This window comes from Triticum dicoccoides, unplaced genomic scaffold (genome assembly GCF_002162155.2).
Source record: "Triticum dicoccoides isolate Atlit2015 ecotype Zavitan unplaced genomic scaffold, WEW_v2.0 scaffold5622, whole genome shotgun sequence".
Taxonomy (NCBI): domain Eukaryota; kingdom Viridiplantae; phylum Streptophyta; class Magnoliopsida; order Poales; family Poaceae; genus Triticum; species Triticum dicoccoides.
The window spans coordinates 153,407-170,196 of record NW_021282158.1 but is presented as its reverse complement, the minus strand read 5'-3'; the positions used below and the strand labels follow the sequence as shown (position 1 = coordinate 170,196).

At 45.3% G+C, this 16,790-nt stretch overlaps 1 protein-coding gene across 1 annotated transcript; it reads right to left on the bottom strand.

Annotated features, from left to right (window-relative positions):
- Window positions 1-2,263: 2,263 nt before the first annotated feature.
- On the bottom strand, window positions 2,264-3,989 carry LOC119346964 (DIMBOA UDP-glucosyltransferase BX9-like). Its single transcript, XM_037616016.1, has 2 exons — window positions 3,545-3,989; window positions 2,264-3,448 (listed from the first exon to the last, which is right to left on the bottom strand). Exons 1-2 carry the CDS (start codon window positions 3,987-3,989, stop codon window positions 2,550-2,552), a joined length of 1,344 nt encoding a protein of 447 aa, XP_037471913.1. The 3' UTR covers window positions 2,264-2,549.
- Between the last annotated feature and the right edge of the window lie 12,801 nt (window positions 3,990-16,790).

Below are 16,790 nucleotides of genomic sequence, written 5' to 3'. Positions count from 1 at the left end.
CCATCATGTTTTGTGTCGGATATGCATACCGACCAATATGGTTAGTGATGTCAATCGCCGGCACAACAACACGTATGTGTGTCCCATCAATTGCACCAATGCAATTGTTAAAATGAGTTCAGAATCTAGAGTCTTGAATCATTTTATGCACAGTTGAGAACCGTGGATCTCTTGGTTTGATATTATCTGTGGCTAAACATACCAAACATGTGATTTTCAATTTGACTCGCTGATTGAGGGCCTCCAACCATCCACAAGAACATACCAAGTGTCTCAATAGAACCCATTTCACGTGTGGACTTCAAGTTGTAGACGTCAACAAGTGTGTTATGAGTTCTCTTCACATCATCCCAACCAAGTCTAGTTGCTTGACCTTTAAAATGCTTCCATGCTAGGTACAAACTTTTCATTGCATCCATCTATTTTTGAATTATTTATGATGTAGGGTCTTTTAGTCTTTTCTATAAAAAAAACCGCTTGCACATTCATGTACACGCCGTTGATGGAGATGGTTGAGGAAGGCCGGCTCCAGTACGCATCGTTCTTGGAGATGGTTGAGGAATGGCGACTTCCATCGACGTCTGGCGTCATCTGGTGATATATGTAGAGGTGGCATTTCTTATGTAATTGCAGTGAAGTCGAAGGGTATGAGTTTGCAGGAGGGTGGGAAGCGGGTGAAAGGTGAGGGAAGCTGGGCTGGAGGTGCTTTTGCTTCACAGTGCAATTTCGGCAAGTGCTTCTTACAAGCCCATCTGAGAAATTAGATGTTTGGTTGGGCTCAAACAAACAAGGCCTAAGGCAGACAAGGAACTGTGGTGTCTGACATGTTGGTATTGGAAAGCAAATACAAGTCGCAGATACAAGAAATGGGACATGAGGGCATTTTTAAAAGCTGACAATGACTTGCCATGGATGTGCATAGGAGATCTCAAAGATATTGAAAAGGAGCAGATGGGACCCAATGAGGGCCCCTGGGCGCAAATTCTACAATTTCTTCACACTGTTGATCTATGTGGGCGAGATGACTTGAGATACATTGGACTGTATATCAGTCTGTGTACGCGGCCAAGTTTGCAGGCCTCGAGGAGTCACCTACAGCAGCGTTTACATGGAAGTCTAAAGCTCCGCTGCAGTGTCACTTCTTTTCTTGGCTGGCCATCAAAAATCACTGCTGGAATCCGCTAGGCTTGCTCGACGTGGGCTACCCCACCAAGCCTCATGCCCGTTCTGTGACCAGAGTGAAGAGACCATTAGCCACATAATGATCAATTGTGTCTTGGCGAAGGAGATATGGTACCACGTCGCTATCGCAAGTGGAAGACCGAAGTTTGAACCGATAATCAACGAGACCTTGCTTGATTGGTGTGTCAGACAAGAACTGAGGGACGAGAACAAGTATGCACAAGCGTTATGCCTTCTAGGCATGTGGGATATGGAAACACCAGAATGACATCTTCAACGGTGCGTCTCCATCTCTAGCCCAAGTCATCCAGAGGATTAACAACGAGGGAAGGGTATGGGCGACCGCACGGCTGATCAGCAAGGCTCTTGAGGGGTTAGTAGTGGAGGCCTCACCATGGGCAATTCAGGAGTAGTCGGTCATGTAGCTCTTGAGGTGGAGATGGCTTCGATGAGCCATTTGTAAATTATGTCCTGCATGACCCATTGGGAGTCTCTCTCCCATTTCTTCTATAATAAATGATACACATTTCGTGCCTATTCGAGAAAAAAAAACTTTTAAGAAAAAAGTGAAAGGTAGACCGTACACAGCGAAAACATGTTTTAGAGCCTATGCACCCGGGTACTCCTTATCCAACCACTCATTCCTGCATCACGATTCGTGCAAATAATTTTCTCTTTTTTGTTTCTCTCATATAGAACATGTATTTTGTACTTCAACTTTGCAGCACAACAAAGCTTTCTATGTAGAATGTGGGATAAAACTTACAGATTTTTTGGTCCAACATAAATATACAAAATGAGATTTATTTGATTAAAAAATCTTATTTTTCATATTTATGTCGGACAAAAAAAATCTGAAAGTTTTATCTCACATTCTAGTTACAAAGTTATGTTGTACTGCAAAGTTTGAAGTTCAAGACATGTTTTATATGAGAGGAACAAAAAAGAAAAAATTCCATGTAATAAGGTAGTTGTGTAGCACAGATCTCAAAGCAACATTGGAGTGTTAGGATAGTGAGGCCCGGGTGCATAAGCTCATAAAATCTGCATTCCCGTACACAGAAGTGCGCTTGGATCGGGTGCTAGCAACGAATGAGTGGAGAACGATGTTCTATCAACACTCACCACACCCACTTTCTAAACTATGCTTGCCAAATCAGTAAAGAAGTACTCTCACTGTGAAAAAGAATATAAGATCGTTTAGATCACTAGACAAGTAGACATATTCCCTTCGTTCCAGAATAAGTGATACGATACGACTTTGTAGAGTGGGAGTAGCAGTGTTTGTAGACCATCAGGTACAAATATTATTGTTTGCATGCCGTAGCCACACACGTTCTGACTGACTGCACCATGTATACTTTGACTCATAGGGATAGCATGTGATCTATCAACTTGTCTACCGCCAGCTGAGTTGACCCGGCGCTGCTCAAAGCCTCCATTGCTTTGATCTGAAGCTCCTTGGCTCTCTCCATCATGGCTGCGCCATCATCCCCTTCCATGAACCTCGCGATCGCCTGCTCAACCTTGCCCCGTTCCAGCTTGCCCACCAGCAAGGCCCCCGTCCGCCACACCTCCTCCACGTATCTCCCGTTGGCCAGCTGATCGCCCAAGAGCGGCCTGCACAGCATCGGCACCCCCTCGCAGATGCCCTCCAGCGTCGAGTTCCAGCCGCTGTGCGTCCAGAACCCGCCCACCGCACGGTGGCCGAGCACCTCCTGCTGCGGCGCCCACCTCACCACCTTGCCCCTGCCCTCCGCCGCCCGCTCGAACCCCTCCGGCAGCTCCGTGTCCTCGGAGCCGGAGCCGACGACGAGGCCCCGCCGGACGACCCACAGGAAGGGCCTGCCGATATTGGCGAGGCCCCAGGCGACCTCCTCGAAGTCTTCCCGGCTCACCGGGGCCACGCTCCCGAAGCTCACGTACAGCACGGACCCCGCGGCCTGCGCGTCCAGCCACTCGATGCAGCTCCGCTCCGCCTCCAGCAGGCTGCTGCCGGCGCCGCCGATGGTGGAGAGCTTGTGGAGCGGGCCGATGGCGAACACCCCGACGCCGCTGGCGGCGAGCTCGGAACGGATCGCCTCCAGCTCGGGGGTCTCGAGCGCTTCGAACGTGTTGATCACGACCCCCGAGGAGTTGTCTGTGACCTCGGTAGCCGTGTCCAGGAGCCTGTTCGCCATTTCTGGGTTGGGATATTTGCTGGGGTCGAACAGGTCTGACACCCGGATCGGCATCAGCTCCTTCACCGGCTTGTCCAGCTCGTGCTCTGAGCAGAGTATTCCATCCAGAGATCTCAGCAACTAATTGTGATCACGATTAACAACACACACAGAATTAGTAGTGAGTAGTGATTGTAACTAACCTTGCGCCGGCAGGTATCCCTTGTCGTGGAGCATGGCGTAGGACCTGAACAAGCGGATGGCGGCCGCGCTGCCGGTGTGCAGCACGATGGTCGGGAGGCCCAGCTCGGCCGCGGCCTTCTGCGCGGCGGGGAGGCTGGTGTCGATGACGAGGCACGCCGGGCGGGGCTCCAAGGCCGCGAGCGCGTCGCGGACGCACCCTGACGCCTCCAAGTCATCGTTCATGGCGAGGATCTTGCCGATGCCGTCCTTGGCGTCCGGCATGCCACCGTCGGCCATGGCGACGAAGCCGAACTCCGGGTGGGCGGCCGGGTCGGGGGCGTTGAAGGTGGTGTGGAGGACGGTGATGGCGAGGCCTCGGCCGTGGAGCGCATCGGCGAGCTGCAGCGCCGGGCTGAGGTGGCCCTGGAACGGCAGCGGGAACAGCGCGACGTGACCCCTGGCCATCGTTGTGCAGAATGTTAGTCAGTGCAGGAAGCTTCCAGGAAATTTCGTGGTTTTTATTCCCAAGAAGAAGTTAGATACTCCCTCCGATCGAGGTCGTTTTTACTGCGCATATTAGATTTTTATCAAGTTAAACTTTGCAATGTTTGACGAAATTTATATTAAAAAATATCAACATCTACGATATCAATTTATACGCTATGAAACTACATTTCATAATGAATATAACAACATTGATTTGTCATTGTGAATGCTGATGCTTTGATGTATAAGTTTGGTCAAACTAGAGATATTTTGTTCTCGGGTAAAACTTATATGCAGACTAAAAAAGAGACCAAAGGAAATTTTGCGAGATTACATCAACATGCGGAAATTTCGAAAAGAAATACACTTTGTAAAATGGTAGAGTAGCTCCCAAGGCTCTTGACTGACATTAGAAGATTCTTTACAAGATTGGGTTTCGTTTCTTGGGCGACAAGGATTGTTGTAGTGGGCCTTGACTTTCAGGGTAATTAAGTCACTACAATCGCTAGACTTCTTGTAAATTATGCTCTCTTTTATAAAAAAAAGGTACGCATTTTGCATACTCACAATAAAAAAACATGCATGCGAAGTGACCGGTAACTACTCAGGTTTCTGTGTACAGAAAGGACATAATTCTTACCATGGGAGCGACTGCAATCTAAACTATATGATTCCCCGTGCGTTGCGGCTGGAAGATTTGCATATAGTTTTGCAAATATTTTTTACTATGGAATATTGGGTCATTGAAATCAGCAACTTACTTATGTTAAGGAAGATTTCATGATTTAAATTGTAAGTATTTCTTTAAGGGATGAACCCGACTAATATCCACGAAGATAAGTATTGCATTCACCAAAATGATACAATGATGGGTTCCAAACAAAAGTTGGTTAACAGTGGAAAAAATGCAACCAAATTTGCATTCATATTTGATATTTCCAGGTGAAAAAGCTTTATTCGTTCATCATCAATTTTGAATGTAGATAATGCAAGACATGACACTCATACATTCCTGATAGATGAACATGATAACTCATCTACTTATACAACTAATTAAAGAGGCATGTCATATAAATGAAGGAACAATGAGAGGCAAAATAATTAGTTGAACCTAGTTGGCACCCCAATGGGTAGATCTAAAAAGCCAATGCAATATCCATCTATTCTACCAGTGGAGTTGAACTGAAACTGAAATTCCATTGTTAGATCTAATTAAGGTCGGGTCTTGAAAGCAGGGCCAATTCAACCCAGCCCTAAGCAATGCTCCAAGTAGTATATTACATAGCATCATAGGAATAGGATTATAATCTACAACAAACAAAAAGAATAGAGGCCAGAGTTGGACAGAAGTCCTAGTTATAAGCTAAACCAAAATTTGTTCTTGTTAACAAAACTACAATAAAGTCCATAACTAAAAATATATGAGCGCCTCATGGCCTTGAAATATAGAGCCTGAAATCTACTAATAAGAAAATATGGATGTTCAAATATTTTAACCAGTGGAGTAAGGAAGAATAAGGAGCAGACCTGAGGCGCCACTGTAAAAATAGTAATTGATTACACCTTTTGTTGCATAATTAAAAGAACACACATAGATTGCATTGAAGATTTTATGCAATATGTGAAGAAAAAGAAAATATCGGCGAGCTATTGATAAGGAATCGGGGCATGACAGGTGTTGGTTAAAATAGAAATTTAGAATCTATCGGTGTGCTCTCAAGATGTGACCATTACAATTAATCTGTTACGCAAAAAGCATGCATAGAAAAAAAAATGATGAGCTAAACCATTTTTTACAAATCAAGCTACAGTAATAAAATGAAGAGGATAAGAAACAACCATACCTCATTCTTCTATTGCTGTCAGGTTTTTATTGTTTATTATTAAAATATTATCAAAAATGTTCTTAAATGAGAAAAGGAGCAACGACGTCTTTTGGTCTTCATCGCCACGTTCAGTTAATGCCTGATACACACATACTACCTCCGTCCGGATTTATTGGTCCCCATTGTATTTCGTGCCAAATTTTGACCATGGATTAAACTAACAAAATGTTCACGCATGTCACCAAACATTATATTTTTGAAAACTACATTCAAATACGAATCCAATGAAATAATTTTTCTTGACATGCATTAACATTTTGTTAGTTAAATCTTTAGTCAAAATTTAGCACAAACTACAAAGGAAACCTATAAACCAGGACGGAGGTAGTACTTAAGAACACAATGAATACTTGATTATCCCGCCAAGGCGTCATTGCTAATATATCACACCATTAATCATCAGCTGAAAATTGAGAAAGATAACTGAGAAAGAACTAAAGACCTGTTATTGCGAAGTGCTGATGATAACCGGTAAAATTAAACAGATTTTCAACAGATCTTTTGCCTCCGAATATCAATAAACATGTTCACAATTGATTTGTTGCCACTAGAATCTTAATAAACATGTTCAAATTTGGTAGCACAGGGCCCACATGGAGTGCATGCATATGGGGATATAGCGTCAAATAAATAAGTACTACAACATAAACTTAGTCTTGACTTTATGTATAGACTTCTCAGCGGCTAGAACCTATTGTCCGGGAAACAGCAGCATTAATCATTATTTCTGAGCGTATGCAAGAATGAAGCTAGAATTAAATCAATGAATCATGATGCATTCCAAGCAAACAACTGGGCAACCAAAAAACATCATCTATTTGTGTGCATAACCACGTATGACTGCCACGCCATTACAATAACCAAGGAGAATAGCTTACAGAGCATGTCCACCGGCGCTAGTGATGTTCCAGCCTGATGTTGGCGGCGTGGTTGGGCGAAGTTGTGGTGCGTCACAACGTCAGCAGGGAGGCGCCGCGGGCGTGCGGTGGCGCCATCCTGGTGCGGCAGCAGGGAGGCGTCGTGGGCATGCTGCGGCGCCGTCGTGGCCGAGTGAAGCTGAAGTGGGGCAACGGGGAGGGGTTGAGGGCATGCGGAGGCTGCGTCCAGGTGAGTCGTCGTGGCCAGGCGAAGCTGAGGTGGGGGCACCAGGGAGGCGTTGCAGGCAAGCGGCAGTGTCGTTTAGGTGCGGCCTCAAGCTCCATCATGGTGTGGTAATGAGGCTGCGCATATGGGAGCTCGATTTGCGCACCGACGGCTTAATTAAGAATAGGAAAAGAGGTGTATAGATCAAACAACCCTCCTACATCATAAGCATTTGAAATAGCTCGAGTTAATTTGTTTACTGACTTTCCCACACACAAAAAAGTTTTACCAGCTAGCACTCATCGTGTATAATTTGTACATCATAAGCATGAATGAAGACAGGGACGTCGGCACCCCTTCCAGGAAAGAAAAGATAATTATTTATGATGTCCTATGTATACATCAAGTCTTTAACATAAAATAGATTGAAAGAGATTGACTGGCTACTTACAGGTGGTGCTACATGGACCAAATGAATATGTGTACATTAATAAATTCCCTTTGTCAAATTGCTGCATACATTTTAGAACATCAAAAGAGGATGAACAGTACTGGAAGTCTGGGAGACACCATTTATATTTTCCAAAAATCAACGGAAACACTAACGCCTACACGTGTGGGCGTTTGCATCTCGTCCACAACGTGGATCCGCATCCGTTTGTGGGTGCACGAATCTTAGCATTTTTGTGGTGCCACGTAGGACTGGACTGGTGTGTGGGCATTCATCCGGTCGCCCACACGTCCGTTCCACCACACTGAGGGGCCGATGTGTGGGCGTTTAGCAGTTCGTCCACACGTCACTTTTCACTCACGCACAAGGGCTGGTGTGTGGGTATTTGCCATCTCGCCCACACGTCCATCTCCTCTCCCACACCCAAGCTGCCAGTTGTCATGCGTTTTGCAGTGTACATGTGAAAGATCGTGGATGTCGCCTAGAGGGGGGGGGTGAATAGGCGTTTCAAAATAATTACGGTAGAGGCTTGAACAAATGCGGAATAAACCTAGCGGTTAATTTGTCAAGCACAAAACCTACAACAACTAGGCTCACCTATGTGCACCAACAACTTATGCTAAGCAAGATAAGCAACTATGTGATAGCAAGATATATGACAAAGAACAATATGGCTATCACAAAGTAAAGTGCATAAGTAAAGGGGCTCGGGTAAGAGATAACCGAGGCACGCGGAGACGATGATGTATCCCGAAGTTCACACCCTTGCGGATGCTAATCTCCGTTTGGAGCGGTGTGGAGGCACAATGCTCCCCAAGAAGCCACTAGGGCCACCGTAATCTCCTCACGCCCTCGCACAATGCAAGATGCCGTGATTCCACTAAGGGACCCAAGGGACCCTTGAGGGCGGTCACCGAACCCGTACAAATGGCGACCCTTGGGGGCGGTCACCGAACCCGTACACTTTGGCAACCCTTGGGGGCGGTCACCGGTACCCGTCAAAATGCTCGGGGCGATCTCCACAATCTAATTGGAGACCCCGACGCTTGCCCGGAGCTTTACACCACAATGATTGAGCTCCGAACACCACCAACTAACTAGGGCGCCCAAGCACCCAAGATGAACAAGCTCAAGGGCACCAGGCACCCAAGAGTAATAAGCTTCTCAACTTGTAACTTCCACGTATCACGTGGAGAACTCAAACCGATGCACAAATGCAATGACAAGGGCACACGGAGTGCCCAAGTCCTTCTCTCCCAAATCCCACCAAAGCAACTAATGCTAGGGAGGAAAATGAGAGGAAGAACGAAAGAAGAACACGAAGAACTCCAAGATCTAGATCCAAGGGGTTCCCCTCACTTAGAGGAGAAAGTGATTGGTGGAAACGTGGATCTAGATCTCCTCTCTCTTTTCCCTCAAAAACTAGCAAGAATCCATGAAGGGATTGAGAGTTAGCAAGCTCGGAGAAGGTCAACAATGGGGGAAGAACATGAGCTTAAAGGATTAGGTTCAATGGGAAAGAAGACCCCCTTTTATAGGTGGGGAAAAATCCAACCGTTATGCTCACAGCCCGCATCGAGCGGTAGTACCGCTTGACATCACGCTACTACCACTAGGGGTAGCGGTACTACTGCTAAGGGTAGCGGTACTACTGCTTGCGAGCGGTATTAAAAAATTACATCCGTGCCTACCACCGCTGGACTTGTGACGAGATTTTGGTCCCGAGCGGAAGTAGCCACGGAAGTAGCCGCGGTAGTACTTCTCCAAGCGGTAGTACCGCTCCCAAGAGCGGTAGTACCGCTCCCAAGGGCGGTAATAAAAAATTACTTCCGCTCCTACCCGCGGTAGTACCGCTGCAGCCTTTTCAGAACACCAAAACTACCACAACTTCTTCATTCGAACTGCGAATTCGACGAAACCAAGTTTGTTGGAAAGCTAGCGACAAGGGCTAACACAATCTTGATAGAAATATCAATAATAAGCAAATGATAAAAGGCCCAAAAGAAAATGGTGAGAACCCTTCCTCGGATAAGACCGGTAAAACCTCCAACACCGAAAACATCATAGAAGACGCATGCAAACGCCGTTTTCGATGAACTCAAGCTTGTCATCAAGATGACCATAAGCTCTAAGACTCACAAAGAGAACCAAACAAGAATCAAGAAACATGATGCAAGGATGCAATGGTTTGAGCTCTCGAAGAACGATACGATCAAGCTACTCACTTGAGAGCCCCCCTTGATAGTACGGCTATCGATCCTATAACCCGGTCTCCCAACTACCACCATGAGACCGGTAAAATAGAAAACCTATCAAAGGCAAACCTTTGCCTTGCACATGATCCACTTGAGCTAGATGATGACGATCTTGACTCCCTCAAGTTGGACCACCTTTCTTGATTGCGTTGGCTCGATGAAGACTAGATGATTGCTCCCCCATAGTCCACTATGGGTGAGCCACTCTTCGGCACATCTTCACAAGTCCATTGACACCACAATGGATGGCAAGATCCAAGCACTTGATCTCTTCGTGATGCTCCACTTGAACTTGCACACGACAATCTTGATGATGATCACCACTTGATGCCTTTTCATGGGTTGTATGATATCTTCCTCTTGACGCAAGCCCATGGACATGTACCTAACCCCACATAGAACTCTCACATAGACCATGGGTTATTACACAAAGTGCAATGGACAATGCTTACCGTACCATGGGATCACTTGATCCCCCTCGGTACATCTTTTACGCTTTGTGAGTTGATCATCTTGATTCACTCTTGACTTAGTCTTGATCAACCTTGAATCTTTCCAACTCTCTTAGTTTGGACGATGTCTTGAAGGTAAACATGAATGATCACACAATCTTCTTCTTCAAGACATGCTTGCAATAAGCTCAACACTCACATGACCAATCTTTAGATAATTCCTTAATAGCACCGAGGTCATCACAAACTCTCCTTGAAACCAACAAATGGACTCCAAGAAAAGCCTATGGACAAACCCTTCAAATATAACTCAAGGCAACCATTAGTCCATAGAGATTGTCATCAATTGCCAAAACCAAACATGGGGGCATCGCATGTTCTTTCAACATGGCAACTGGCCTAGTGTGCTTGTAAGCAGATGACAACTCTCTCTTTTTTTACCCGAACATGTCAGTTGCCATATGTTTTGCACGGTACATGACAACTGCTCTAGTGTGCTTGTAAGCAGATGGCAACTCTCTTTTTTACCCGAACATGTTGTTTTGCCATGTCTCTTTGTAGCGCTACACGGCAACTGCCTAGTGTTAGTAGGTGGCAACTCCTAAGGTTTTCAAATTATGGCAACTGTAGTAAACCAGACCATTCATGGCAACTTCTTAGTGTTAGTAGGTGGCAACCTCTAAAGTTTTCAAACCATGGCAACTATAGTAAACCAGACCATACATGGCAATAGCTGCCGTTGTCCAAAATGGCATCTGGCACTTGACCTGAGATGTCAACTGCAGTTGAGCAACCATGGCAACTGTAGTTGTCTGACATGGCAACTGTAGTTCAGCGACATGGCAACTGCAGGTAAACGGACATTGAAGAGGGTCCGGACCATTGGCAACTGCGAGGACACGTCGTGACTGTCACCCTGGGCGTGTGGGGCCGTGAGATAGGTGGCTGAGATAGGTCGTGTGGGCGTTATGCATTTTGCCCACACCTAGGCGTGTGAGAGGGACCGCAAGGGGAAAAAAGGCGTGTGGGCGCTAGTTGTTTTGCCCACACGTAGGCGTGGTCCTCTTAGACACCACACAAAACGTGTGGGCATATCCCTTAACACCCACACGTATGACAGTTATCATCGTCCAAAATCAATAATTAGATCATGGTCAGGAGTCATAACCTAGACTTGACGGTGGCAGTGGCAGCTCAAGTCCAGGGTACTCGAGAGTCGAGAAAATCCCTTGCCTGTTAGCAATGATCGTGTGCCGCTGCCTATCCTCCACTGGCCTCGCCTTGTAGAGCAACTTGTGTGTGGACAACTTCCTCTAGTGTCTCGCTGTCGCCGCCGCCGGCGGGAGGGTTTCCTCTTGGGAACCATTGATGTTGGCATTTACCATGGTGAGTCGAGGTGTGTGAGCAGTGGTGTTGGGTGATATTACCAAACAAATCAACATCGACACGAATCACACAGAACGGAAAAAATAGGATGCAAGCCTCACCTGCTAAACTTGAACCCACGAAGACAACAAAATCTTCAAATCTAGTTTCCCAACTTCAGATCGGGGATCTCCCACCTTCCACACGGGCGATGGCAATGAGTTGGATCCGCCGGCAATTTCTCTGGGCAGGCCACAACGCGGACGAAGGCGTGCTGCGCGAAGAGCCCAGACGCAGAGGAGGTGAAGAGATCTACATCAAGGGATCGAGGAGCAGAGACGTCGAGGGATCGAGGGATGCCTGGTGGTGAGTTTTTGTGGACCATCGGTTCGGGATATTTTTTTGGAACTGGTTCGGGAGTTTTCTAAGACGGGAGAGGAAGCGGACCAAAGGGAATTAAACCACAGGAATAAGAAGGGTATTTGGAATTGATGACGTGGCTAATTGCTGAGGTGGAGTAAGGTGAATGGCTGCATGTTGATTAATGATGTGGATAGCTTGCATGTCAAAAAAAATAAGATAGTGGGAATGAATTATTTAAGTATTATAGATTAAAGATTACCTAGTTGGAGCTGTTAACTTGTGTTCATTTGAGTACTCCCTCTGTATCTATCAACGATGAGATTAAAAAGGGTAGACGTGAGAAAACGCATGGAAGCTATAGGAGTACTCCACTTATAGTGCTAACAAGTTCAAGTGAAAGAAGAAAAATACATCTCCAAGTTGGATTTTTGCTACACCTGTATTTGGCCAACCTCCACCAAAATCCATGACACCATAGACAGATTGTCTTGCCCTTCAGGAAACGACCAAAACGGATTTCAACTACTTTGAGCTCAAATTCATAGACCCAAATTGCTTGGCAATAGTTGCCGACTGTAGGACATTCGGATGCTTTACTCTTGGGCATCGACAAAAATCAGTACTTTGTGTCAAATTGAAGTTTTGGCCGTTTTTCCTCGGTGCCTCTATCCAAAGAGTTGCCACGCAAGTGATACGTCTGTAACGTATCTGTAATTTTTGATTGCTCCATGTTATTATATTATCTGTTTTGAATGTTTTATATGTATTAATATATTATTTTATATTATTTTTGGGACTGACCTATTAACCTAGAGCCCAGTGTCAGTTTCTGTTTTTTTTTCTTATTTTTGAGTTTCGCAGAAAAGGAATACCAAACAGAGTCCAAACAGAATAAAAACTTTGCGATGATTTTTGTTGGACCAGAAGACACCCCAGAGACTTGGAGATCAAGTCGGAAGAGCCACAAGACGGCCACAAGGGGATAGGGTGCCCCCTGCCTTCTTGGCCCCTCGGACAAACACACACCCCGGTGAGCCGAGGTTTACTGGGGTGTACACGCAAATTTTGAAACTCTATTAAGAATCAAGCACATACAGAAATGGTAGGAGGAAGGAATTGTTGCCAGAAATCGTTGCAGGCGGGCTGTGGGTCGTTGTGCGAGTGCTACGAATGCCCTTTCAGTCACTGAGGAGCCATGGCCATTGTGCGTGGAAGCCATATATGCGAGCGATTGGCCGCTGAGCGTCACGAGATACGGGCACGACCTTGGGTCATGAAGGATCCATGGCAGCCGCCACGTACAAATCACGGGCGTTGGCGGTTGCTGCGACTATGCGAGGTAGACGAGCGGAGGCGGCAGCGCTGGATCCATGGCAGCTGCCACGTACAAATCACCGGCGTTGGCGGTTGCTGGGACTATGCGAGGTAGACGAGCGGAGGCGGCAGCGCTGCGGTGGCTTATTGCCTATTCGGCTTTAGTTTGCTAGGGCTTGATGCAACATCTAAGTCCAATGAGCTAAGTTCAGTTTTGAAACATTCCTTACCCCTTTTCGACTTCGGTCCCGGTTTTTCTGATCCAGTTTTGGGTTCACGGTCTATCTGCGCACACCTACCAGTCAAGACGCTTGTTACACACCTAGCCCGGTCTAATGTTCTCGTGCCACTTAGTTGCCCTTTTCAGTGGTGCGTGTCAGCTTCACACGTCCTGCTTAGTTGTTGGGGTCGTAGGGAGAGACGAGAAGGGTCGCTTTGCTAGTTCTATGAATGCGACCGGAGACTGCCACGGCGGTTCATTCGACGGTTGTGTCGATGCACTTTGTTCTGTTACCGGTGTTGCCGATTCCCCTCCCGACAACGGCGAAGCAAGCCGCAAGATGGTGCTCTAGCTAGCTGCATGCTCTTCAAGTCCGCGCTCTTCCATGTCTAGTGCATCAACAAGATTGGGCAGAGCGTGGATGTCGTCCGCTCCTCCGTGCTGGACCTTGATTGCTTCAGGAAGGCCTTCCCTTCAAGCTCGTATGCGTACATGCCAAGCAGCCCAAACACTAACGCTCCAAACAAGTACCCCTCCGTTCGGGTATGTGAGGCCCCTCGTATTTTGAGCCAAGTTTTGACCATGAACGCTGGGAGTCAGCATTATCCAAAACACCAGCGCCCAGAGGGTAATCCATACAGCGCAACGTAGCGGCAAAGCTACCTGTTCTGAGTGCGTTCCTCACGTTGTAAAATGCGTGAACTGAACCAACGAAAATCATGTTTTTGAACTGTTTCGAAAAAGATTGTTCTGCCATGCATGTACAAGTACGAACAGCGGATTCGCAAATGCCTCGGTCATCCCTTGCTCTTTTTTTTTCTTTTCTTTTGGATAAATATCATCATCATCGTCAACACTTGCCATTCCATCCGTTGGATTTTTGGAGATGACAAACTGCTTCTATTAATTACTTGTGCCTGCCCAAGCATTAACACACTTATGGATCACTGGATCTGTAACATATAACTCGACTCAGATTTAGCTTATGTTCTCCAGCAGTGAGCATTTAAAGGATCAAGGGTGAAAACAGAAAGGGGCGCTGTAAGCAGTTGCTGCCCTAGACTAGCTGCATTGCCATGCACGTCGTGCATGCTCATGTCCATTATGAAAAATGGCGATCATTTTGTCTCCAATTCTTGCCCTTCGCTGCTTTTTGCTTCCAAGAAGCTCTTTACGACTGTCCATACATTTTTTCCATTCTTTGACTGTCATGTCTCCACTTCTTTTAGAAACCCGGTATGGACAGTTGAGATTCGTAGGAAGACCTGGTTGTATGTTCAAAACATGAAGGATACTGTGCGTATACATCAGATGAGGCACACAATCATTCGGGATTATCTGTTGAAAAACATAGTAATAACTTCATAGTTAGCAATGATGTACTATAGTTTTAGAAGTGTGCAAAAAGATGCACGGATGTTGTAATATAGTAAAAAATAATCTTCCCAGGGTATCTCCATGGTAGTTACCGTAGTTCAACACATGCACTAGTGGCACGTATTGACCATAATATTGAGGAGTTTGATTGTAGATATTGTAATTCTCAAGATCAGTACAAAATGCGACCAGATGATTTTTCTCCTGATAAGTTAATTCGGAGCCTTCGGTGTAGTAGGTTCTGTCTACCATCTTCCGCACGTTCTTTGAAGAATGAAAATAAGCTGTCAATGGAAATAAGTTGTCAACTATTTTGAAATAAACAATATAAATTACTTAATAACTATGTTAAGCTTACATGGGGGAAGAATTGGAGGTGTATCCACAAGGACCCAAATCGAAGGTCTCTCTTGCTCGATTGTAGGATCACCAAGATCCATGGTGACAAGCATATCCTCATCAAGACCATACATCTTGCAAAGTGCTTCCCAATTTTTGCAACCAAAATGGGTTACACTTTAAGCATTGTACAACTTTACTTGAAAATCCACACCATGATGGGTACTTAGGATAATGTTTTTGGTTTCGAAACTTTCATGGTCTTCAAAACCCATCCTCTTCAAGACATAGCGTCTTGCAAAGCATGGGATAAACTATTTGAATTGGAAAAGATGAAAAATACACGTTAAAATAGTTGAAGTCATGCTTAATTACGAAAAAAAACTATTTTCGTCGTTGCGTACCGTATGAACATCGCAGGTCTCCTTGAGCTTAATGCTGAAGCGCCGATCTTCGTCCAGCTCAATGAACCTGTCGCAAATACCTCGGTCGTCGTGGCACCAGTCGCACTCCCTCGGACGGTTTTCGTCGTCCGATGAGTACGACATTTCCGGCCTATGTTCATAATTCAAATATTAAACTAGATCATTATTATTAATTACGGGTTGACTATCGGTGATGTACGTAGCTCATCCTTTCATTCCCGAGTGCATTATTATACCAAATTATCTAGCACACGGGAATGAAGGAGAACTTATCCAATATGAGCATTCAATAAGCAAAACCAAATCATGAAATAAGCAAAACCAAATCATAAAATAAAGTAGTATCCAAATTAGCATGCATTCAATAATTATAAGCAAAAGTATATCATCTCTTGGTGTCCGTACATCGTCGAATATTATCACTAATACAACTAGAACCGTAGCGCCCGACGGGTATTGACGCGGGCGGTGGAGACCCAAAGATAAGGAACCATCACAGGATCATAGCTCCAGTGAGATCCCTGAAGAACCTGACAAGTATTGTCGAACCTGCCCTCCAATGCAACCATGTAGCGACGGACGTGCTCGTCCTCCTCGCTGACACGGTGACGTACCACCTCCGCGGTGTCCGGAAGCCTCAACACCGTCACTGGCCCACGCGACCGCCACCAAACAAAGATCGGGTCAACAACGGGGTGCCTCCTCACCAACCTACGTCCCCCGGAAGGTAGCACCTCCCAATACCAGCCCGGCAGAGCGCAGTCCCGAACATGGCCCTGATCAAGCAGGCCTCCACCGCCGAGTCGACGACGACGAGGATGCGGGATAGGCATCACCGACGTCGATGCGGGAACTACTTCTATATATAGTTAAATAAAGTAGTTTTATTAATTAAATCAACTATCTAGTTCAACTACTAAGCACTTATTATAAATAAATAAAGTAGTACTTACTAAAAACAAACTACTTCTATATATAGTAAAATAAATTAGTTTATTAAATCAACTAGCTAGTTCAACTATATATAAACTACTTCTTATTTTTTTTCTTTTTCTAAATACTATGAACAAAAAAATCATTAAAATTCTATGAACAAAATTAATTACACAATCTAAATATCACCAAAAAAAATCTATTAAAAATAATATCACCAAACATGCATATTCAACAATAATATCACTAAAAAATCTATTAACAGAAAAAAAATCTAACATAATATGAACAAATTAATTACACAATCTAAATTACAC